Below are 25,499 nucleotides of genomic sequence, written 5' to 3' on the forward strand. Positions count from 1 at the left end.
CAGTGCATTGTGATTGAGTTCTATACACAGGTACAGTGCATTGTGATTGAGTTCTATACACAGGTACAGTGCATTGTGATTGAGTTCTATACACAGGTACAGTGCATTGTGATTGAGTTCTATACACAGGTACGGTGCATTGTGATTGAGTTCTATACACAGCTACAGTGCATTGTGATTGAGTTCTATACACAGGTACGGTGCATTGTGATTGAGTTCTATACACAGCTACAGTGCATTGTGATTGAGTTCTATACACAGGTACAGTGCATTGTGATTGAGTTCTATACACAGGTACAGTGCATTGTGATTGAGTTCTATACACAGCTACAGTGCATTGTGATTGAGTTCTATACACAGGTACAGTGCATTGTGATTGAGTTCTATACACAGGTACAGTGCATTGTGATTGAGTTCTATACACAGGTACAGTGCATTGTGATTGAGTTCTATACACAGGTACAGTGCATTGTGATTGAGTTCTATACACAGGTACAGTGCATTGTGATTGAGTTCTATACACAGGTACAGTGCATTGTGATTGAGTTCTATACACAGGTACAGTGCATTGTGATTGAGTTCTATACACAGGTACAGTGCATTGTGATTGAGTTCTATACACAGGTACAGTGCATTGTGATTGAGTTCTATACACAGGTACAGTGCATTGTGATTGAGTTCTATACACAGGTACGGTGCATTGTGATTGAGTTCTATACACAGGTACGGTGCATTGTGATTGAGTTCTATACACAGGTACAGTGCATTGTGATTGAGTTCTATACACAGGTATAGTGCATTGTGATTGAGTTCTATACACAGGTACAGTGCATTGTGATTGAGTTCTATACACAGGTACAGTGCATTGTGATTGAGTTCTATACACAGGTACAGTGCATTGTGATTGAGTTCTATACACAGGTACAGTGCATTGTGATTGAGTTCTATACACAGGTACAGTGCATTGTGATTGAGTTCTATACACAGGTACGGTGCATTGTGATTGAGTTCTATACACAGGTACTGTGCATTGTGATTGAGTTCTATACACAGGTACTGTGCATTGTGATTGAGTTCTATACACAGGTACAGTGCATTGTGATTGAGTTCTATACACAGGTACAGTGCATTGTGATTGAGTTCTATACACAGGTACAGTGCATTGTGATTGAGTTCTATACACAGGTACTGTGCATTGTGATTGAGTTCTATACACAGGTACATTGTGATTGAGTTCTATACACAGGTACTGTGCATTGTGATTGAGTTCTATACACAGGTACTGTGCATTGTGATTGAGTTCTATACACAGGTACAGTGCATTGTGATTGAGTTCTATACACAGGTACAGTGCATTGTGATTGAGCTCTATACACAGGTACAGTGCATTGTGATTGAGTTCTATACACAGGTATGGTGCATTGTGATTGAGTTCTATACACAGGTACAGTGCATTGTGATTGAGTTCTATACACAGGTACAGTGCATTGTGATTGAGTTCTATACACAGGTACAGTGCATTGTGATTGAGTTCTATACACAGGTACAGTGCATTGTGATTGAGTTCTATACACAGGTACAGTGCATTGTGATTGAGTTCTATACACAGGTACAGTGCATTGTGATTGAGTTCTATACACAGGTACAGTGCATTGTGATTGAGTTCTATACACAGGTATAGTGCATTGTGATTGAGTTCTATACACAGGTACAGTGCATTGTGATTGAGTTCTATACACAGGTACAGTGCATTGTGATTGAGTTCTATACACAGGTACAGTGCATTGTGATTGAGTTCTATACACAGGTACGGTGCATTGTGATTGAGTTCTATACACAGGTACGGTGCATTGTGATTGAGTTCTATACACAGGTACAGTGCATTGTGATTGAGTTCTATACACAGGTACGGTGCATTGTGATTGAGTTCTATACACAGGTACAGTGCATTGTGATTGAGTTCTATACACAGGTACGGTGCATTGTGATTGAGTTCTATACACAGGTACAGTGCATTGTGATTGAGTTCTATACACAGGTACGGTGCATTGTGATTGAGTTCTATACACAGCTACGGTGCATTGTGATTGAGTTCTATACACAGGTACGGTGCATTGTGATTGAGTTCTATACACAGGTACGGTGCATTGTGATTGAGTTCTATACACAGGTACAGTGCATTGTGATTGAGTTCTATACACAGGTACAGTGCATTGTGATTGAGTTCTATACACAGGTACAGTGCATTGTGATTGAGTTCTATACACAGGTACAGTGCATTGTGATTGAGTTCTATACACAGGTATGGTGCATTGTGATTGAGTTCTATACACAGGTACGGTGCATTGTGATTGAGTTCTATACACAGGTATGGTGCATTGTGATTGAGTTCTATACACAGCTATAGTGCATTGTGATTGAGTTCTATACACAGCTATAGTGCATTGTGATTGAGTTCTATACACAGGTACGGTGCATTGTGATTGAGTTCTATACACAGGTACGGTGCATTGTGATTGAGTTCTATACACAGCTACAGCGCATTGTGATTGAGTTCTATACACAGGTATGGTGCATTGTGATTGATTTCTATACACAGGTACAGTGGGCAGTGCATTGTAATTGAGTTTGGTTGGAACAAAGTCAGCAAAAGTTTGGAGGAGGTTGTTTTTTTTCTTTACTCCTGCACAGTGGAAAGGAACTCAGTGTTCATAGTAAACTGGACTGATCGTCTTATTCCGTTTTTTCCTTCTTGGCTTCTTCTTCCTCCAGGGCCAGTCTTCTCTCTCGCTCCTTTATCAGCTGGACTCCGCAGTATGTAACAAACAGGACTGACAGAGTGGACAGGGGGAAACCTGGGGAACCAACAACAGAGATGAGTTCATCAGAGTGGACAGGGGGAAACCTGGGGAACCAACAACAGAGATGAGTTCATCAGAGTGGACAGGGGGAAACCTGGAGAGCCAACAACAGAGATGAGTTCATCAGAGTGGACAGGGGGAAACCTGGAGAGCCAACAACAGAGATGAGTTCATCAGAGTGGACAGGGGGAAACCTGGAGAGCCAACAACAGAGATGAGTTCATCAGAGTGGACAGGGGGAAACCTGGGGAACCAACAACAGAGATGAGTTCATCAGAGTGGACACGGGGAAACCTGGGGAACCAACAACAGAGATGAGTTCATCAGAGTGGACAGGGGGAAATCTGGAGAGCCAACAACAGAGATGAGTTCATCAGAGTGGACAGGGGGAAACCTGGAGAGCCAACAACAGAGATGAGTTCATCATAGTGGACAGGGGGAAACCTGGAGAGCCAACAACAGAGATGAATTCATCACAGTGGACAGGGGGAAACCTGGAGAGCCAACAACAGAGATGAGTTCATCAGAGTGGACAGGGGGAAACCTGGAGAGCCAACAACAGAGATGAGTTCATCAGCCACCATCCTGTCCTTTTAACCTTTAACATCCAATGTATTCATCTGAAAACTGGTCACTGATACAATGAGCCTGCATCTAAAAACCTGCAGAGGTGAAGTCCTGTATTTCAATGCTCTCTGGCAGTATTGCAGCTTTTAAAATGACCACTGGAAGTTTGACTGAATTGCACGGTGGGTCTGGGTAATAATAAAGCAACACTGTGTGGTTTGATTAGGAGGTTTAACATAGCAAATATCTTTCCAATGATAGTGTCTGTTTTTATTAGTATTATTTTTCTGCAAGGTTGCTTTCCTTACCTGTAATGATCAACCTCTTAAAAACCAGGTTTGCAAAGTCCAGGCTGTTCAAAGCCAGGACATTGTACAGGATGATGGTCCAGAAGTTAGCTGCATTAAACATGCCCCTGATCCTGCGAGACATGGCTTCCGACATCTTCGCCTGTGCGGAAAGGAGAAGCATTCACCCAACATGGTAGCATCCTGACAGTGTCCCTATACAGTATTCAATGTGTACCGCCCTGTATAAGAACATGGTTCAGCTCTGAGATACAGAATACACTATTCAACCTGTACTGCCCTGTGTAAGAACATGGTTCAGCTCTGATACAGAATACACTATTCAACCTGTACTGCCCTGTGTAAGAACATGGTTCAGCTCTGATACAGAATACACTGTTCAACCTGTACTGCCCTGTGTAAGAACATGGTTCAGCTCTGATACAGAATACACTATTCAACCTGTACTGCCCTGTGTAAGAACATGGTTCAGCTCTGATACAGAATACACTATTCAACCTGTACTGCCCTGTGTAAGAACATGGTTCAGCTCTGATACAGAATACACTGTTCAACCTGTACTGCCCTGTGTAAGAACATGGTTCAGCTCTGATACAGAATACACTGTTCAACCTGTACTGCCCTGTGTAAGAACATGGTTCAGCTCTGATACAGAATACACTATTCAACCTGTACTGCCCTGTGTAAGAACATGGTTCAGCTCTGATACAGAATACACTATTCAACCTGTACTGCCCTGTGTAAGAACATGGTTCAGCTCTGATACAGAATACACTATTCAACCTGTACTGCCCTGTGTAAGAACATGGTTCAGCTCTGATACAGAATACACTATTCAACCTGTACTGCCCTGTGTAAGAACATGGTTCAGCTCTGATACAGAATACACTATTCAACCTGTACTGCCCTGTGTAAGAACATGGTTCAGCTCTGATACAGAATACACTATTCAACCTGTACTGCCCTGTGTAAGAACATGGTTCAGCTCTGATACAGAATACACTATTCAACCTGTACTGCCCTGTGTAAGAACATGGTTCAGCTCTGATACAGAATACACTATTCAACCTGTACTGCCCTGTGTAAGAACATGGTTCAGCTCTGATACAGAATACACTATTCAACCTGTACTGCCCTGTGTAAGAACATGGTTCAGCTCTGATACAGAATACACTATTCAACCTGTACTGCCCTGTGTAAGAACATGGTTCAGCTCTGATACAGAATACACTATTCAACCTGTACTGCCCTGTGTAAGAACATGGTTCAGCTCTGATACAGAATACACTATTCAACCTGTACTGCCCTGTGTAAGAACATGGTTCAGCTCTGATACAGAATACACTATTCAACCTGTACTGCCCTGTGTAAGAACATGGTTCAGCTCTGATACAGAATACACTATTCAACCTGTACTGCCCTGTGTAAGAACATGGTTCAGCTCTGATACAGAATACACTATTCAACCTGTACTGCCCTGTGTAAGAACATGGTTCAGCTCTGATACAGAATACACTATTCAACCTGTACTGCCCTGTGTAAGAACATGGTTCAGCTCTGATACAGAATACACTATTCAACCTGTACTGCCCTGTGTAAGAACATGGTTCAGCTCTGATACAGAATACACTATTCAACCTGTACTGCCCTGTGTAAGAACATGGTTCAGCTCTGATACAGAATACACTATTCAACCTGTACTGCCCTGTGTAAGAACATGGTTCAGCTCTGATACAGAATACACTATTCAACCTGTACTGCCCTGTGTAAGAACATGGTTCAGCTCTGATACAGAATACACTATTCAACCTGTACTGCCCTGTGTAAGAACATGGTTCAGCTCTGATACAGAATACACTATTCAACCTGTACTGCCCTGTGTAAGAACATGGTTCAGCTCTGATACAGAATACACTATTCAACCTGTACTGCCCTGTGTAAGAACATGGTTCAGCTCTGATACAGAATACACTATTCAACCTGTACTGCCCTGTGTAAGAACATGGTTCAGCTCTGATACAGAATACACTATTCAACCTGTACTGCCCTGTGTAAGAACATGGTTCAGCTCTGATACAGAATACACTATTCAACCTGTACTGCCCTGTGTAAGAACATGGTTCAGCTCTGATACAGAATACACTATTCAACCTGTACTGCCCTGTGTAAGAACATGGTTCAGCTCTGATACAGAATACACTATTCAACCTGTACTGCCCTGTGTAAGAACATGGTTCAGCTCTGATACAGAATACACTATTCAACCTGTACTGCCCTGTGTAAGAACATGGTTCAGCTCTGATACAGAATACACTATTCAACCTGTACTGCCCTGTGTAAGAACATGGTTCAGCTCTGATACAGAATACACTATTCAACCTGTACTGCCCTGTGTAAGAACATGGTTCAGCTCTGATACAGAATACACTATTCAACCTGTACTGCCCTGTGTAAGAACATGGTTCAGCTCTGATACAGAATACACTATTCAACCTGTACTGCCCTGTGTAAGAACATGGTTCAGCTCTGATACAGAATACACTATTCAACCTGTACTGCCCTGTGTAAGAACATGGTTCAGCTCTGATACAGAATACACTATTCAACCTGTACTGCCCTGTGTAAGAACATGGTTCAGCTCTGATACAGAATACACTATTCAACCTGTACTGCCCTGTGTAAGAACATGGTTCAGCTCTGATACAGAATACACTATTCAACCTGTACTGCCCTGTGTAAGAACATGGTTCAGCTCTGATACAGAATACACTATTCAACCTGTACTGCCCTGTGTAAGAACATGGTTCAGCTCTGATACAGAATACACTATTCAACCTGTACTGCCCTGTGTAAGAACATGGTTCAGCTCTGAGATACAGAATACACTATTCAACCTGTACTGCCCTGTGTAAGAACATGGTTCAGCTCTGATACAGAATACACTATTCAACCTTACTGCCCTGTGTCAACCTGTACTGCCCTGTGTAAGAACATGGTTCAGCTCTGATACAGAATACACTATTCAACCTGTACTGCCCTGTGTAAGAACATGGTTCAGCTCTGATACAGAATACACTATTCAACCTGTACTGCCCTGTGTAAGAACATGGTTCAGCTCTGATACAGAATACACTATTCAACCTGTACTGCCCTGTGTAAGAACATGGTTCAGCTCTGATACAGAATACACTATTCAACCTGTACTGCCCTGTGTAAGAACATGGTTCAGCTCTGATACAGAATACACTATTCAACCTGTACTGCCCTGTGTAAGAACATGGTTCAGCTCTGATACAGAATACACTATTCAACCTGTACTGCCCTGTGTAAGAACATGGTTCAGCTCTGATACAGAATACACTATTCAACCTGTACTGCCCTGTGTAAGAACATGGTTCAGCTCTGATACAGAATACACTATTCAACCTGTACTGCCCTGTGTAAGAACATGGTTCAGCTCTGATACAGAATACACTATTCAACCTGTACTGCCCTGTGTAAGAACATGGTTCAGCTCTGATACAGAATACACTATTCAACCTGTACTGCCCTGTGTAAGAACATGGTTCAGCTCTGATACAGAATACACTATTCAACCTGTACTGCCCTGTGTAAGAACATGGTTCAGCTCTGATACAGAATACACTATTCAACCTGTACTGCCCTGTGTAAGAACATGGTTCAGCTCTGATACAGAATACACTATTCAACCTGTACTGCCCTGTGTAAGAACATGGTTCAGCTCTGATACAGAATACACTATTCAACCTGTACTGCCCTGTGTAAGAACATGGTTCAGCTCTGATACAGAATACACTATTCAACCTGTACTGCCCTGTGTAAGAACATGGTTCAGCTCTGATACAGAATACACTATTCAACCTGTACTGCCCTGTGTAAGAACATGGTTCAGCTCTGATACAGAATACACTATTCAACCTGTACTGCCCTGTGTAAGAACATGGTTCAGCTCTGATACAGAATACACTATTCAACCTGTACTGCCCTGTGTAAGAACATGGTTCAGCTCTGATACAGAATACACTATTCAACCTGTACTGCCCTGTGTAAGAACATGGTTCAGCTCTGATACAGAATACACTATTCAACCTGTACTGCCCTGTGTAAGAACATGGTTCAGCTCTGATACAGAATACACTATTCAACCTGTACTGCCCTGTGTAAGAACATGGTTCAGCTCTGATACAGAATACACTATTCAACCTGTACTGCCCTGTGTAAGAACATGGTTCAGCTCTGATACAGAATACACTATTCAACCTGTACTGCCCTGTGTAAGAACATGGTTCAGCTCTGATACAGAATACACTATTCAACCTGTACTGCCCTGTGTAAGAACATGGTTCAGCTCTGATACAGAATACACTATTCAACCTGTACTGCCCTGTGTAAGAACATGGTTCAGCTCTGATACAGAATACACTATTCAACCTGTACTGCCCTGTGTAAGAACATGGTTCAGCTCTGATACAGAATACACTATTCAACCTGTACTGCCCTGTGTAAGAACATGGTTCAGCTCTGATACAGAATACACTATTCAACCTGTACTGCCCTGTGTAAGAACATGGTTCAGCTCTGATACAGAATACACTATTCAACCTGTACTGCCCTGTGTAAGAACATGGTTCAGCTCTGATACAGAATACACTATTCAACCTGTACTGCCCTGTGTAAGAACATGGTTCAGCTCTGATACAGAATACACTATTCAACCTGTACTGCCCTGTGTAAGAACATGGTTCAGCTCTGATACAGAATACACTATTCAACCTGTACTGCCCTGTGTAAGAACATGGTTCAGCTCTGATACAGAATACACTATTCAACCTGTACTGCCCTGTGTAAGAACATGGTTCAGCTCTGATACAGAATACACTATTCAACCTGTACTGCCCTGTGTAAGAACATGGTTCAGCTCTGATACAGAATACACTATTCAACCTGTACTGCCCTGTGTAAGAACATGGTTCAGCTCTGATACAGAATACACTATTCAACCTGTACTGCCCTGTGTAAGAACATGGTTCAGCTCTGATACAGAATACACTATTCAACCTGTACTGCCCTGTGTAAGAACATGGTTCAGCTCTGATACAGAATACACTGTTCAACCTGTACTGCCCTGTGTAAGAACATGGTTCAGCTCTGATACAGAATACACTGTTCAACCTGTACTGCCCTGTGTAAGAACATGGTTCAGCTCTGATACAGAATACACTATTCAACCTGTACTGCCCTGTGTAAGAACATGGTTCAGCTCTGATACAGAATACAATATTCAACCTGTACTGCCCTGTGTAAGAACATGGTTCAGCTCTGATACAGAATACACTGTTCAACCTGTACTGCCCTGTGTAAGAACATGGTTCAGCTCTGATACAGAATACACTATTCAACCTGTACTGCCCTGTGTAAGAACATGGTTATGCTCTGAGATACAGTACAAAGGACTGGCTCTGTGTAGAGTGATACAGTGCTGAATGATTGAGCTGAGGACTCAGAGCCACAGCTTTACAGCTGTGAAATGTTTTTAAGGTTAAAGGTTGCTGCCTGTGACCTCACCTCCATCGAAGCAAACGGCTCGAGCTCGAAGAACTTTGCCACCCACAGTTCGAAGTTGAGGCCAAAGCAGTTGCAGAAAGACCAGATGTAAACCACGTGGCAGGGGCCGAGCCACAGGGTCGTCACAGCAAAAGTGCAAACGGTGGCCAGCAGTTCCTTTACAATGTTGTTATGGTTACCACCAAGGTAGTCGTAAACATACCTGTCAGGGAGGAGTAAGGAGCATCACTTAATAAGGCAGAGCTTATGCTGTCTAGCTAAGTGCCAATGCAATGTGGAATCATGTTCCAACAATAACAACAATTCTCATTTCTATAGTGCCTTTCATCACAAGCATCTCAAAGCACTTCACACACACTCAATCACATGCACACACGCACGCATGCACACACATGCACACACGCACGTACGCACACACACACGCACGCATGCACACACACACACGCATGCACGCACACACAAACAATTCAACTATTACATTCAAAAAAATCTGATAGAGAATTTAATAAAACAAATTAAAAAAGAGATATGAAATGCATTCTAGAATGTAGGAGCTTTACAAGAAGAGGCCCTTCCTCCCGTGTTATTATATTCACCCTGGAATAACCAGCAGCTTCATCCAATATGATCCAAGAGAGGCATTCAAGCAGGTGGAACAAGCAGGGAAACCAAACAGGTGCTCTAACATAGAGAATTTCACAGGTTCTTCCTAGCTTGTGTCATGATGCTTATCTGAAGACTTACTTGCACAGCCAGTCATTGATCCCCCTGTCAAAATGCCTGGAACAAAACAGAAGACATTTCCTTCACTACCGCTTTGTATAGGAATTCAAAAAGAACTTTTGTTAATGCAGGGCTGGGAAGACTAAGGGCTCCATTGAAACTGTTTTCATCAAGCAGAAATGAGAAGCCCCTCTAGAGAGTGTGAGTCTCTTAGAAATGAGAAACCCCTCTAGAGAGTGTGAGTCCCTTAGAAATGAAAAGCCCCTCTAGAGAGTGTGTCTCTTAGAAATGAGAAGCCCCTCTAGAGAGTGTGAGTCTCTTAGAAATGAGAAGCCCCACTGTAATACAATGGAATATAAGAGTCTCACACAGCCCTACTTACAGTCATACTGTAATACAATGGAATATAAAGCCATTTGGCCAACTTGCTCGTTTGGTTGTTAGTAGCTTATTGATCCCAGAATCTCATCAAGCAGCTTCTTGAAGGATCCCAGGGTGTCAGCTTCAACAGCATTACTGGGGAGTTGGTTCCAGACCCTTACAATTCTCTGTGTAAAAAAGTGCCTCCTATTTTCTGTTCTGAATGTCCCTTTGTCAAATCTCCATTTGTGACCCCTGGTCCTTGTTTCTTTTTTCAGGTCAAAAAAGTCCCTTGGGTCAACATTGTCAATACCTTTTAGCATTTTGAATGCTTGAATCAGATCACCGCGTAGTCTTCTTTGTTCAAGACTGAATATATTCAATTATTTTAGTCTGTCTACATATGACATGCCTTTTTAAACCAGGATAATTCTGTTCGCTCTTCTTTGCACTCTTTCTACAGCAGCAATATCCTTTTTGTAGTAAGGTGACCAGAACTGAACACAATATTCTAGGTGAGGTCTTACTAATGCATTGTACAGTTTTAACATTACTTCCCTTGATTTAAATTCAACACTTTTCATTATATATCTGAGCATCTGGTTGGCCTTTTTTTAGCTTCCCCACATTGTCTAGATGAAGATATTTCTGAGTCATAACCTCCTAGATCTTTTTCACAGATTCCTTCTTCAATTTCATTATCTCTCATATCGTTTTTATAATGCAGATTTGTATTGTCTCAGTGCAGTACCTTACACTTTTCTCTATTAAATGTCATTTGCCATGTGTCTGCCCAGTTCTGAATCTTGTCTAGATCATTTTGAATGACCTTTGCTGCTGCAACAGTGTTTGCCACTCCTCCTATTTTTGTGTCGTCTGCGAATTTAACAAGTTTACTTACTATACCAGAATCTAAGCATTAATGTAGACTAGGAAGAACAGAGGACCTAATATTGATCCCTGTGGTACTCCACTGGTTAACACAATCCAATTTGAGGTTTCTCCTCTAATCAGTGCTTTCTGTTTGCTACATGTTAACAACTCCCTAATCCATGCGCATGGATTTCCTTGAATCCCTACTGCAGGACTTTATCAAAAGCTTCCTGGAAATCTAAATAAAATGTACAATGGAATATTTCTCTCTTGAAATGAACACACTCTTTAATTTATCCAATGTGATCTCTTACCATTTGAAAAGAATAAAAAACATGACATCAGCTACAAGTTAAACAAGACCCAATCAGGGCCACTTATTCAAGTTCACAAAGCTAATGTATTCATTATTTCCAGTGCTTTTTTATTCCCTATTTAGATTTCAAACTGGGTTTGACCTCAGCACACACCATGGCCATTTCTCCTGGGTTGTTGGGGAAGATTGTCAGGGATATCATCTCCAGCTGAGTCTTGCTTAACTTGCCTCTTCTTCTACACAGCGCTTATTTCATGATTTGTTATTCACAGATTTGGTTCAAATGGTACAAGCCCTTTATTTATTTTACACATTTGTCTGCTTGACAAAGTTTCTTTCAAAGTCAGACAGGATATAACAAGGGGCACTGTTTCTTCCCTAGCTTGTACATGCTAAAGGTTTTAGGTCAGATAAACCCCAACGCTGCATCTGCCTGTTGGTCTATAAGCAACTGTCTCAATTTCTTTGTGGTGACTGTGAATGGGAGAAGACACCAGGATCATACTCTACAAGCATGCTATTCTCAGCTTCAGACCGATCTACTCCATGCAGTAATAAGCTTTAACTGCTGACAAACTTACGTTTCTGCGAAGACATAAAGCATGGTGATGCACTTGGGGGGCTGTGGGGGGTCCAGGTGGTCCAGTCGTGACACGGTATTGATGACCCCAAACATGACTGCTGCTTTCACCCAATCATACACCAGGTTAGAGTAGGCCAGGCCCGCTGCATCGGTGGAGAGAAGCGGGAGTTGTTCGTCTTTCAACACATCAAACCTCATTGAACACAAACTGAGCGAATTACTGAGGGTTCCAGTAAGTGGTCTCAGGAGAAAAGAGGACTGCAGGACAACATCAGTTGACTGAGGACCTTTTTGTATATTCATTAGAAAAATAAACTATACAAAGTTTATTTTTGTTAAGCTGAGGGAACACAAAGGGAACAGAACACTACAGAACAGAAACCAAACCAGCAAGCAGCTTGGTTCTTTTGATCTCCTATGGCTAAGGCTCTATTCTTTTCACAGTTATCACAGATTTCCATAAAATTTACTCATTGCCATGTAATATGTAGCCAGCTAGGGAAACTGCCATTTCTGAAACAATAGTGTACTACACATATTTCTTTCACTTAAAAATAAATACAGCAAACGTTTCCCTTATTGCCGCACTACCTGTTGCACTGCACTAGGAACCTGGCAGCCGGTCTGGTAAATGATTGCACACACTGCAGCGAGGGTAGCCACTGACCTAGCGACCAGTCCGATAGCTGTCTCACTAGCTTCATGTCAGAAGGTATGGTCAGAATGTAGAGGAAATGGAAAAGCACGTCCACCACAACAATGGCAGCCAAGTGCAGCACCGCCTGGATCCGGATGTTCCACATCTCACGCTCTTTACGAGTCAAGTCAGGAGTATTGACCTGCGGAAGACAGAGGGAGAGGTTAGAGAGGGCTTAAAAAGGAACCCTACTGTACCCCTTCCCTTTCAACATGATACTGTCTGAGCTCACTGACACTGACGCACAGTACAGATACAGTGCTGGTTTAAATGGGGTTGATATCCTGTCTCACTGACGCACAGTACAGATACAGCGTTGGTTTAAATGGGGTTGATATCCTGTCTCATTGATGCACAGTACAGATACAGCACAGGTTTAAATGGGGTTGATATCCTGTCTCACTGACGCACAGTACAGATACAGCGCTGGTTTAAATGGGGTTGATATCCTGTCTCACTGACGCACAGTACAGATACAGCGCTGGTTTAAATGGGGTTGATATCCTGTCTCACTGACGCACAGTACAGATACAGCGCTGGTTTAAATGGGGTTGATATCCTGTCTCACTGACGCACAGTACAGATACAGCGCTGGTTTAAATGGGGTTGATATCCTGTCTCACTGACGCACAGTACAGATACAGCGCTGGTTTAAATGGGGTTGATATCCTGTCTCACTGACGCACAGTACAGATACAGCGCTGGTTTAAATGGGGTTGATATCCTGTCTCACTGACGCACAGTACAGATACAGCACAGGTTTAAATGGGGTTGATATCCTGTCTCACTGACGCACAGTACAGATACAGCGCTGGTTTAAATGGGGTTGATATCCTGTCTCACTGACGCACAGTACAGATACAGCACTGGTTTAAATGGGGTTGATATCCTGTCTCACTTATGCACAATAGAGATACAGCACTGGTTTAAATGGGGTTGATATCCTGTCTCACTGATGCACAGTACAGATACAGCACAGGTTTAAATGGGGTTGATATCCTGTCTCACTGACGCACAGTACAGATACAGCGCTGGTTTAAATGGGGTTGATATCCTGTCTCACTGATGCACAGTACAGATACAGCGCTGGTTTAAATGGGGTTGATATCCTGTCTCACTGATGCACAGTACAGATACAGCGCTGGTTTAAATGGGGTTGATATCCTGTCTCACTGATGCACAGTACAGATACAGCGCTGGTTTAAATGGGGTTGATATCCTGTCTCACCGACGCACAGTACAGATACAGCGCTGGTTTAAATGGGGTTGATATCCTGTCTCATTGATGCACAGTACAGATACAGCACAGGTTTAAATGGGGTTGATATCCTGTCTCATTGATGCACAGTACAGATACAGCACAGGTTTAAATGGGGTTGATATCCTTAACATTATAACATTTCCTTCTGTTGAAGATCTCAAAAACCTGGCTCTAAAGATTACAAGTTCCTGCTGCTTCCTGGTGTGCTGTAGTTCAAACTCTCTCCAATGGTCTAGCTGCAATCACACCATGTGACCTACAGCGAAGATACCAAGATGCAGCAGTTCATCTAGTTCTGTATTTATTGTAAATATTTTCATGTCTTAAAAGAGGAGAACCTGAAAATCTCAGCACTATAGAAACAGGGGATCTGTAATAATTAGTAATGAGCTAATAAGAGGTCAGAAGAGTGATTGAAATCTATTGGCTGTGGCAGTCCTTCATACCCTGCTGTAACACACGGGTTACATACAGCCAAACACCCACCTGCGCATGGAACCTATCGAACGTCATGATGGGTCCGAAGAAGAAGAAGGGCAGGTAGAAGTTGTACTTGAGCAGCTCCAAGAAGGAGTAATTCCCATCCTTCTTCTCATAGTTCTCCAAGGCAAAGCTCATGTAGCGCATGATGGTGAAACCACTTCCTCCATAAAACAAAACATCTTGAAGAGCGAAACTCCCAGTCACGAAGCCAGACTGAAAAACAAACCACTCAGAGGCACTGAGCAACGCAGGCCTGCCACAGGGGAACTAGACAAGCTTAATGGTGGCAGCCTGCAATTCAATTTGGGGGTGTGCAGTAAAATGTATTGCTGATCGTAGGAACGATAATGTGGTGGTAATGCTAAATCAGTTTGCTGGAGGTGACTTTGACATAAGTAAAGTTGCTAAGATAACTAAACAATATCCTTCAATGCAGAATATAATGTGGGTATTTGGAACTAATAAATGATAAACTATTGAAATCTGAAACATGGTCCGGTCTCATCCTCATTGCGTAACAAAGTAGTTCATTCCACGTTTACCTTCATTCATAAACATCCCATGGGTTTCTTAGAAACTGTCCTTGCTCACACTGTGAGAGTATTGCAAAGTTTTTACTGTAACTTTCTCTCACTAAAGCAGTAGAAAATAATCTGAGAATAACTGTTCTCACAGCTGTACGTGGAAGACAAGTCCAAATGGAAGATAGCTAGTCCTCTAATACATTACAGACTTAACAATTCAAAGAAAGTCTTCAAATTTTGTTTTAGTCTCTCAGGCAAGCTCAAATCAGCTGCTGGTCTACTCATCAATATGTTCATTTTTTGTATGTCCCTCTTTTAGAAAGTGTTATCTGTTAACAAGATTAATACAATATTGAACCTGCACTAACTCTTGCTAACATTCAGCAGGAGTTAGTGGAAAGGCTTCCCTATCCATGTGTATGGACTGAGCTCTCCAAAAAGGTTCTGGAGCAACAGAACCTGCAGGGAGCTCACCTCATCTCTCACATCTGCAAGAGTGTCTTTTCATGAAATCTAAATTGGATTCCTGCTTACTCTTACAGGATAGCATTAAAAAAAGCTAAAACTATTGCTCCCATTTGACAGAACAGCTGTTCTATATAATGATGCAATATTGTTGAACATGGTCTCACTGTGAAAGTCCGGGTAATATATAGTATGGTACTGTACCTGCCAGGAACTAAAAGGCTCCAGTTTAAAAGTGGCTAAGCTGCCGAGTCCAGCAGCAAAGCAGAGCCATTTCTGCTTGGACAGAGAGACGCTGTACAGGAGGACGCAATGGGAAAGGATGAGCATCGTGAAGGTGAGCCCCATGGTAGCAAACACAGCAAGCATCCCGTAGACCATGTACACTGTGGATCTGAGCTGTGAGGAGAGACAGTGAAGAGGAATGACATCACCCGCTACCCAGGACACTCACACAGGGGGAACGGGGTCATACTTCATTACACTGTGGATCTGAGCTGTGAGGAGAGACAGTGAAGAGGAATGACATCACCCGCTACCCAGGACACTCACACAGGGGGAACGGGGTCATACTTCATTACACTGTGGATCTGAGCTGTGAGGAGACAGTGAAGAGGAATGACATCACCCGCTACCCAGGACACTCACACAGGGGGAACAGGGCCATACTTCATTACACTGTGGATCTGAGCTGTGAGGAGAGACAGTGAAGAGGAATGACATCACCCACTACCCAGGACACTCACACAGGGGGAACAGGGTCATACTTCATTACACTGTGGATCTGAGCTGTGAGGAGAGACAGTGAAGAGGAATGACATCACCCGCTACCCAGGACACTCACACAGGGGGAACGGGGTCATACTTCATTACACTGTGGATCTGAGCTGTGAGGAGACAGTGAAGAGGAATGACATCACCCGCTACCCAGGACACTCACACAGGGGGAACGGGGTCATACTTCATTACACTGTGGATCTGAGCTGTGAGGAGAGACAGTGAAGAGGAATGACATCACCCGCTACCCAGGACACTCACACAGGGGGAACGGGGTCATACTTCATTACACTGTGGATCTGAGCTGTGAGGAGAGACAGTGAAGAGGAATGACATCACCCACTACCCAGGACACTCACACAGGGGGAACGGGGTCATACTTCATTACACTGTGGATCTGAGCTGTGAGGAGAGACAGTGAAGAGGAATGACATCACCCGCTACCCAGGACACTCACACAGGGGGAACAGGGCCATACTTCATTACACTGTGGATCTGAGCTGTGAGGAGACAGTGAAGAGGAATGACATCACCCGCTACCCAGGACACTCACACAGGGGGAACAGGGCCATACTTCATTACACTGTGGATCTGAGCTGTGAGGAGAGACAGTGAAGAGGAATGACATCACCCGCTACCCAGGACACTCACACAGGGGGAACGGGGTCATACTTCATTACACTGTGGATCTGAGCTGTGAGGAGAGACAGTGAAGAGGAATGACATCACCCGCTACCCAGGACACTCACACAGGGGGAACGGGGTCATACTTCATTACACTGTGGATCTGAGCTGTGAGGAGAGACAGTGAAGAGGAATGACATCACCCGCTACCCAGGACACTCACACAGGGGGAACGGGGTCATACTTCATTACACTGTGGATCTGAGCTGTGAGGAGAGACAGTGAAGAGGAATGACATCACCCGCTACCCAGGACACTCACACAGGGGGAACGGGGTCATACTTCATTACACTGTGGATCTGAGCTGTGAGGAGAGACAGTGAAGAGGAATGACATCACCCACTACCCAGGACACTCACACAGGGGGAACGGGGTCATACTTCATTACACTGTGGATCTGAGCTGTGAGGAGAGACAGTGAAGAGGAATGACATCACCCGCTACCCAGGACACTCACACAGGGGGAACGGGGTCATACTTCATTACACTGTGGATCTGAGCTGTGAGGAGAGACAGTGAAGAGGAATGACATCACCCGCTACCCAGGACACTCACACAGGGGGAACGGGGTCATACTTCATTACACTGTGGATCTGAGCTGTGAGGAGACAGTGAAGAGGAATGACATCACCCGCTACCCAGGACACTCACACAGGGGGAACGGGGTCATACTTCATTACACTGTGGATCTGAGCTGTGAGGAGACAGTGAAGAGGAATGACATCACATGCTACCCAGGACACTCACACAGGGGGAACGGGGTCATACTTCATTACACTGTGGATCTGAGCTGTGAGGAGAGACAGTGAAGAGGAATGACATCACCCGCTACCCAGGACACTCACACAGGGGGAACGGGTTCATACTTCATTACACTGTGGATCTGAGCTGTGAGGAGAGTCACTGAAGAGGAATGACATCACCCGCTACCCAGGACACTCACACAGGGGGAATGGGTTCATAGTTCATTACACTGTGGATCTGAGCTGTGAGGAGAGTCACTGAAGAGGAATGACATCACCTGCTATTTACACAGTGCAAAATGTCATGCCACCAAATTTCAGTGGAGGTTTTCAGATACAAACTGAAATATATCATTTTGATGATTCAAACAAAAATAGAAATTGTGAAACCCTAAAACAAGCATGCCAAGGAAAACAAATGAGAAACAAAATCTTTGTTTGAAGATGAACTGTTTAAATGTGAACAGCATCTAAACAGAAAATAGTTACCTTCCATCTTTTAATACCACTTGTCTGTGACAGCAAGATAGAAAGAGATGCATTTCAACCCCAGAGCCATTGCTGAAATACAGCAGCTCACACTGTATTGCCATAGCTATACTGTATACAGCTGAACAATCAAGATTTCCAGCCGTGACACTTTATAAAAAAAGAAAATAAAGACATCCTCATGGCATGTGTAAATACAGTTTGGATAAATAAAAAATTATATTAACAGTTTAGAAAAAAGACCTAAACTTGTGTTAAGGGAAATATTTATATAAATTGAATGATATGTCAATGCTTATTTATTTATTTAAATGTAGGGTGCCCAATAATTTCTTCCTCAATTTCAGAATGTCCAATTACTGTATGTTCAGCAATTTCACACAACTGCTCTCGGGAAGTGGACACCATTGGGTTTCCTCCAAACCCCGGCACTGCCACGCAAACTCCCTCTTTACACACAGAAACTGCTAACCACTGACCCCTGGAGGACAAAGGCAGGCACTGCATGAGCTCACCAGGGACCTGGTATTAGGGGCCACTGTAGAACAATGAGGAGAAACAGTCCCTGATGATTCTGACTCCCTAACCCACCAACTTGCCAGAGTCAATAACACACTCTCTGTGTAAGAGATTCCATCTCAACCCACAGGCTTGCCAGGGTCAATAACACTCTCTCTATATAAGAGGTTCCATCTCAACCCACAGGCTTGCCAGGGTCAATAACACTCTCTCTATATAAGAGGTTCCATCTCAACCCACAGGCTTGCCAGGGTCAATAACACTCTCTCTATATAAGAGGTTCCATCTCAACCCACAGGCTTGCCAGGGTCAATAACACTCTCTCTATATAAGAGGTTCCATCTCAACCCACAGGCTTGCCAGGGTCAATAACACTCTCTCTCTGTGTAAGAGGTCGCATCTCAACCCACAGGCTTGCCAGGGTCAATAACACTCTCTGTGTAAGAGGTTCCATCTCAACCCACAGGCTTGCCAGGGTCAATAACACTCTCTCTATATAAGAGGTTCCATCTCAACCCACAGGCTTGCCAGGGTCAATAACACTCTCTCTATATAAGAGGTTCCATCTCAACCCACAGGCTTGCCAGGGTGAATAACACTCTCTCTATATAAGAGGTTCCATCTCAACCCACAGGCTTGCCAGGGTCAATAACACTCTCTCTCTGTGTAAGAGGTCGCATCTCAACCCACAGGCTTGCCAGGGTCAATAACACTCTCTGTGTAAGAGGTTCCATCTCAACCCACAGGCTTGCCAGGGTCAATAACACTGTCCTTGTGTAAGAGGTTCCATCTCAACCCACAGGCTTGCCAGGGTCAATAACACTCTCTCTATATAAGAGGTTCCATCTCAACCCACAGACTTGCCAGGGTCAATAACACATTCTCTCTGTGTAAGAGGTTCCATCTCAACCCACAGGCTTGCCAGGGTCAATAACATTCTCTGTGTAAGAGGTTCCATCTCAACCCACAGGCTTGCCAGGGTCAATAACACAGTCCTTGTGTAAGAGCTTCCATCTCAACCCACAGGCTTGCCAGGGTTAATAACACTCTCTCTATATAATAGGTTCCATCTCAACCCACAGGCTTGCCAGGGTCAATAACACTCTCTCTATATAAGAGGTTTCATCTTAACCCACAGGCTTGCCAGGGTCAATAACACTCTTTCTATATAAGAGGTTCCATCTCAACCCACAGGCTTGCCAGGGTCAATAACACTCTCTCTATATAAGAGGTTTCATCTTAACCCACAGGCTTGCCAGGGTCAATAACACTCTCTCTATATAAGAGGTTCCATCTCAACCCACAGGCTTGCCAGGGTCAATAACACTCTCTCTATATAAGAGGTTCCATCTCAACCCACATTCTTGCCAGGGTTAATAAACACTCTCTCTCTATATAAGAGGTTCCATCTCAACCCACAGGCTTGCCAGGGTCAATAACACTGTCCTTGTGTAAGAGGTTCCATCTCAACCCACAGGCTTGCCATGGTCAATGCCACTCCCCCTGTATAAGTTCCATGTGTATCCGATTTTATTTACTGAAGCTCAGGGTAAGTCTCGTAACACTGTCAGGCTCCACAGACTGGCAATAATGGTTCAGTACTGATTGCTGTAGATGATAATGGCTCAGTATTCATTATTACAGTAGCTACAGTATTGTACAAGAATTGTTAAACCCACCTGAGGTGCCGCCATTGAGCAGATCTTTGCGAAGATCACGTGACCGGACAGGGCAAAGACAATGTGGTTCCTGAACTTTGTAAACCACATGACCCACTCGAAGTCAGCTACGTCCTATAGAAGAGACAGATCAGCTGTGAAAAAGTAACACAACACGCTGCCAATACACAACCATAACACAGGAACTTTATTCAAGTATCCACAGGCTGCCCTGCTTCCTCCCCAGCTGATGTGTTCCGATAAAAACGAAATCTTGTGCCAGGTCCTTATACTGTAGCCAGGGGTGGGCAACCCTAGTCCTGGAGAGCCACAATCCTGCAGGGATTCTGGGTATCTTTAAATCATCAGTGGCTGAAGACCTGGAAACAGATGTTAGTGTTGAGCAATGAAGAAAAGAATTAGTTCAATTAAGTAATTGAGAACTTGGGTGGAATGAAGACCAGAAGACCCTGTGGCTCTCCAGGACCAGGCTGGCCGCCCCGCTGTATACCACTGGACAAGCGTTAAAGTGACACAGAACAGTATGGACCTATTAAACTGAGGTTCGGGCCTTTTAAGTACCAAAGTTACAAAAACAATATATCTGATAAAGTAAGCACCTTTTAATGGTTGGAAAAGCTTATTGTGATTAAAAACAAACACCTCTTAAAAAACAAAATTAGAAATAAACATGTATTTATTTTAGGCCTGACAAGTGCAGTTAAATGAAAAAACAAATGCTACATTATATCTTTAAATTAAAAAAGAAATCCCCATGGCAACTGCATTAACAGATTAGAATGAATACCTAAACCTGTGTTGAGGGAAATATTCAAATATATTGAATGATATGTCAACATGTATTTATTTAAATGTAGATTGCCCAATCATTTTTGAATAATTGTGTCCCCTGTTTTAAATGCCCAGCTGCTGCCTTGTTCAGAACCTGCTCAGGGGGGTTGAACACTGTTATGAAATGCACTCCAGCACCTTTCCAGCGATCACACTATACAAACTCACCATTTTACGACCAAAGTAATGCCATCCTGGCTTGACGCTCTCCTTAAAGGCCTTCCTGTTCACATTAGCTGAAATTCAAATTCAAAATGTCAAAGCTTTTTTTTTTTTTTTGCACTACTTACAAATATTGAATTATTGCAAGTTTCTATAACCTTTTGTGACAAAGTGCCCAACCCTGTGTATATTTTCTGTTATATGTTGAGTGTGGTGTGTTAAATGTTGGTGTATAGGCATTGGTACACGGGATATAAATGGGTTTGTGTTTCAGGTGTGTTTAGAAATGTATAATTGTATTTAGGCACGGGACTGTACATCACTTCACGTGCATTTAAAGTAGTTAATATGTGAGCACGAGGTTGCACATAATTATTCACTTGATTCCCAGCACGTTAGCTATCTGTGACTGCATTCCAGTGTCACTCCACACAGCCCTGCTGCAGCTCTGTCACAGATACAGGAGCTATCAGTGACTGCATTCCAGTGTCACTCCACACAGCCCTGCTGCAGCTCTGTCACAGATACAGGAGCTATCAGTGACTGCATTCCAGTGTCACTCCACACAGCCCTGCTGCAGCTCTGTCACAGATACAGGAGCAATCAGTGACTGCATTCCAGTGTCACTCCACACAGCCCTGCTGCAGCTCTGTCACAGATACAGGAGCTATCAGTGACTGCATTCCAGTGTCACTCCACACAGCCCTGCTGCAGCTCTGTCACAGATACAGGAGCAATCAGTGACTGCATTCCAGTGTCACTCCACACAGCCCTGCTGCAGCTCTGTCACAGATACAGGAGCTATCAGTGACTGCATTCCAGTGTCACTCCACACAGCCCTGCTGCAGCTCTGTCACAGATACAGGAGCTATCAGTGACTGCATTCCAGTGTCACTCCACACAGCCCTGCTGCAGCTCTGTCACAGATACAGGAGCTATCAGTGACTGCATTCCAGTGTCACTCCACACAGCCCTGCTGCAGCTCTGTCACAGATACAGGAGCTATCAGTGACTGCATTCCAGTGTCACTCCACACAGCCCTGCTGCAGCTCTGTCACAGATACAGGAGCTATCAGTGACTGCATTCCAGTGTCACTCCACACAGCCCTGCTGCAGCTCTGTCACAGATACAGGAGCTATCAGTGACTGCATTCCAGTCACTCCACACAGCCCTGCTGCAGCTCTGTCACAGATACAGGAGCTATCAGTGACTGCATTCCAGTGTCACTCCACACAGCCCTGCTGCAGCTCTGTCACAGATACAGGAGCTATCAGTGACTGCATTCCAGTGTCACTCCACACTGCCCTGCTGCAGCTCTGTCACAGATACAGGAGCTATCAGTGACTGCATTCCAGTGTCACTCCACACTGCCCTGCTGCAGCTCTGTCACAGATACAGGAGCTATCAGTGACTGCATTCCAGTGTCACTCCACACAGCCCTGCTGCAGCTCTGTCACAGATACAGGAGCTATCAGTGACTGCATTCCAGTGTCACTCCACACAGCCCTGCTGCAGCTCTGTCACAGATACAGGAGCTATCAGTGACTGCATTCCAGTGTCACTCCACACAGCCCTGCTGCAGCTCTGTCACAGATACAGGAGCTATCAGTGACTGCATTCCAGTGTCACTCCACACAGCCCTGCTGCAGCTCTGTCACAGATACAGGAGCTATCAGTGACTGCATTCCAGTGTCACTCCACACAGCCCTGCTGCAGCTCTGTCACAGATACAGGAGCTATCAGTGACTGCATTCCAGTGTCACTCCACACAGCCCTGCTGCAGCTCTGTCACAGATACAGGAGCTATCAGTGACTGCATTCCAGTGTCACTCCACACAGGCCTGCTGCAGATCTGTCACAGATACAGGAGCTATCAGTGACTGCATTCCAGTGTCACTCCACACAGGCCTGCTGCAGATCTGTCACAGATACAGGAGCTATCAGTGACTGCATTCCAGTGTCACTCCACACAGCCCTGCTGCAGCTCTGTCACAGATACAGGAGCTATCAGTGACTGCATTCCAGTGTCACTCCACACAGCCCTGCTGCAGCTCTGTCACAGATACAGGAGCTATCAGTGACTGCATTCCAGTGTCACTCCACACAGCCCTGCTGCAGCTCTGTCACAGATACAGGAGCTATCAGTGACTGCATTCCAGTGTCACTCCACACTGCACTACACAGCATAGCAAGCACACCCTACTCATAACCCTAACCCTAACCCTAACCCTAACCCTATTCTTACAATTGTGTACCTACATACATGTTGAAAAAATATTTACACATGAAGTGCATTCTAACTGTGTATAATAACATTGTATTTGTGTGTAAGTACACATGTATTTTGGAAGTAAATCCTACGTACATGAACAGTGATTAGAGGCACTAAATGTAATAAAGAAAGCCTGTGTTAGTATCACAGGAAATTCTCTATCAGCTTACCACTAGATGCTTCAAAGATCCAACTTGCTGCCCAGAGACCTGCGAGGGAGAGCACCAGTGTGTAGAAATACAACTCATATTTTGGAAGAGCTGCCTTTATCCCCATGTTGGAACCTTAGCTCCAGAGAGAGGTAATAGAAGATCTGTGTGGAGAAGAATAGAGTAAATTAGTAAGTTAATGAGTACCAAAGGGCCCTATACTGTGAGTAAAGCAATTCATTGTTGCACCATCATTATCTTACCCACAGTAAAAGCCATTGTGCAAATCATTAACTAAACCACTTCTAACAGATGAGTAATGCATGTTTCAGAATACTATTTTGAAACACTTACAGAAGCCACAGAAACAACTTTTAGAATGACATCAATTTCCATGGAAACAAATGAACTGTCACATGCATACAGTAATACCTGTGCAATGCTTGTTGAACTCTTTCAAGACGGCAGGCCTAGACATGTATATTCACATTTTCATTTGCTTTTCAGTACAAGACACTGACATCATTTCATTACTTATCTTACAGTTATCCTCTTGTAAAGTTACTTACCAGTACCTTAAACTTTGAATTATAGTGCTGATATTATCAATACAGCTTTTAAACATTACCAAATAATGAAACAGATAACAGCTGTGATAAAGAGAAGTGATGGTCTGTGCATCGTATGCAGTGTTCAGAGTAGAGGTGATAAAGAGAAGTGATGGTCTGTGCATCGTATGCAGTGTTCAGAGTTGAGGTGATAAAGAGAAGTGATGGTCTGTGCATCGTATGCAGTGTTCAGAGTTGAGATGATAAAGAGAAGTGATGGTCTGTGCATCGTATGCAGTGTTCAGAGTTGAGGTGATAAAGAGAAGTGATGGTCTGTGCATCGTATGCAGTGTTCAGAGTTGAGGTGATAAAGAGAAGTGATGGTCTGTGCATCGTATGCAGTGTTCAGAGTTGAGATGATAAAGAGAAGTGATGGTCTGTGCATCGTATGCAGTGTTCAGAGTTGAGATGATAAAGAGAAGTGATGGTCTGTGCATCGTATGCAGTGTTCAGAGTTGAGGTGATAAAGAGAAGTGATGGTCTGTGCATCGTATGCAGTGTTCAGAGTTGAGATGATAAAGAGAAGTGATGGTCTGTGCATCGTATGCAGTGTTCAGAGTTGAGGTGATAAAGAGAAGTGATGGTCTGTGCATCGTATGCAGTGTTCAGAGTAGAGGTGATAAAGAGAAGTGATGGTCTGTGCATCGTATGCAGTGTTCAGAGTTGAGGTGATAAAGAGAAGTGATGGTCTGTGCATCGTATGCAGTGTTCAGAGTTGAGGTGATAAAGAGAAGTGATGGTCTGTGCATCGTATGCAGTGTTCAGAGTTGAGGTGATAAAGAGAAGTGATGGTCTGTGCATCGTATGCAGTGTTCAGAGTTGAGGTGATAAAGAGAAGTGATGGTCTGTGCATCGTATGCAGTGTTCAGAGTAGAGGTGATAAAGAGAAGTGATGGTCTGTGCATCGTATGCAGTGTTCAGAGTAGTGGTGATAAAGAGAAGTGATAAAGAGAAGTGATGGTCTGTGCATCGTATGCA

The 25,499-nt window shown here is 43.7% G+C and overlaps 1 protein-coding gene across 3 annotated transcripts in view; it reads right to left on the bottom strand.

Moving 5' to 3' along the window:
• Positions 1 to 2,548: 2,548 nt before the first annotated feature.
• LOC121309767 (protein-cysteine N-palmitoyltransferase HHAT-like protein) overlaps positions 2,549 to 25,499 on the bottom strand; it is a 28,447-nt gene continuing 5,496 nt past the window's right edge. For 2 of the 3 annotated variants that reach the window (XM_041242951.1, XM_041242947.1), the window contains exons 2-12: positions 23,935 to 24,077; positions 21,498 to 21,565; positions 20,499 to 20,612; positions 15,812 to 16,006; positions 14,622 to 14,831; positions 12,845 to 13,016; positions 12,176 to 12,320; positions 10,067 to 10,102; positions 9,323 to 9,524; positions 3,737 to 3,878; positions 2,549 to 2,855 (exon numbers count right to left, since the gene is read on the bottom strand). In XM_041242951.1, coding sequence (XP_041098885.1) covers positions 2,734 to 2,855; positions 3,737 to 3,878; positions 9,323 to 9,524; positions 10,067 to 10,102; positions 12,176 to 12,320; positions 12,845 to 13,016; positions 14,622 to 14,831; positions 15,812 to 16,006; positions 20,499 to 20,612; positions 21,498 to 21,565; positions 23,935 to 24,040 — 1,512 coding nt within the window. In that variant the 5' untranslated portion in view covers positions 24,041 to 24,077 and the 3' untranslated portion in view covers positions 2,549 to 2,733. The other variant, XM_041242959.1, reaches the window with a different exon arrangement.

The sequence above is a fragment of the Polyodon spathula genome, chromosome 3 (genome assembly GCF_017654505.1).
Source record: "Polyodon spathula isolate WHYD16114869_AA chromosome 3, ASM1765450v1, whole genome shotgun sequence".
Classification (NCBI taxonomy): domain Eukaryota; kingdom Metazoa; phylum Chordata; class Actinopteri; order Acipenseriformes; family Polyodontidae; genus Polyodon; species Polyodon spathula.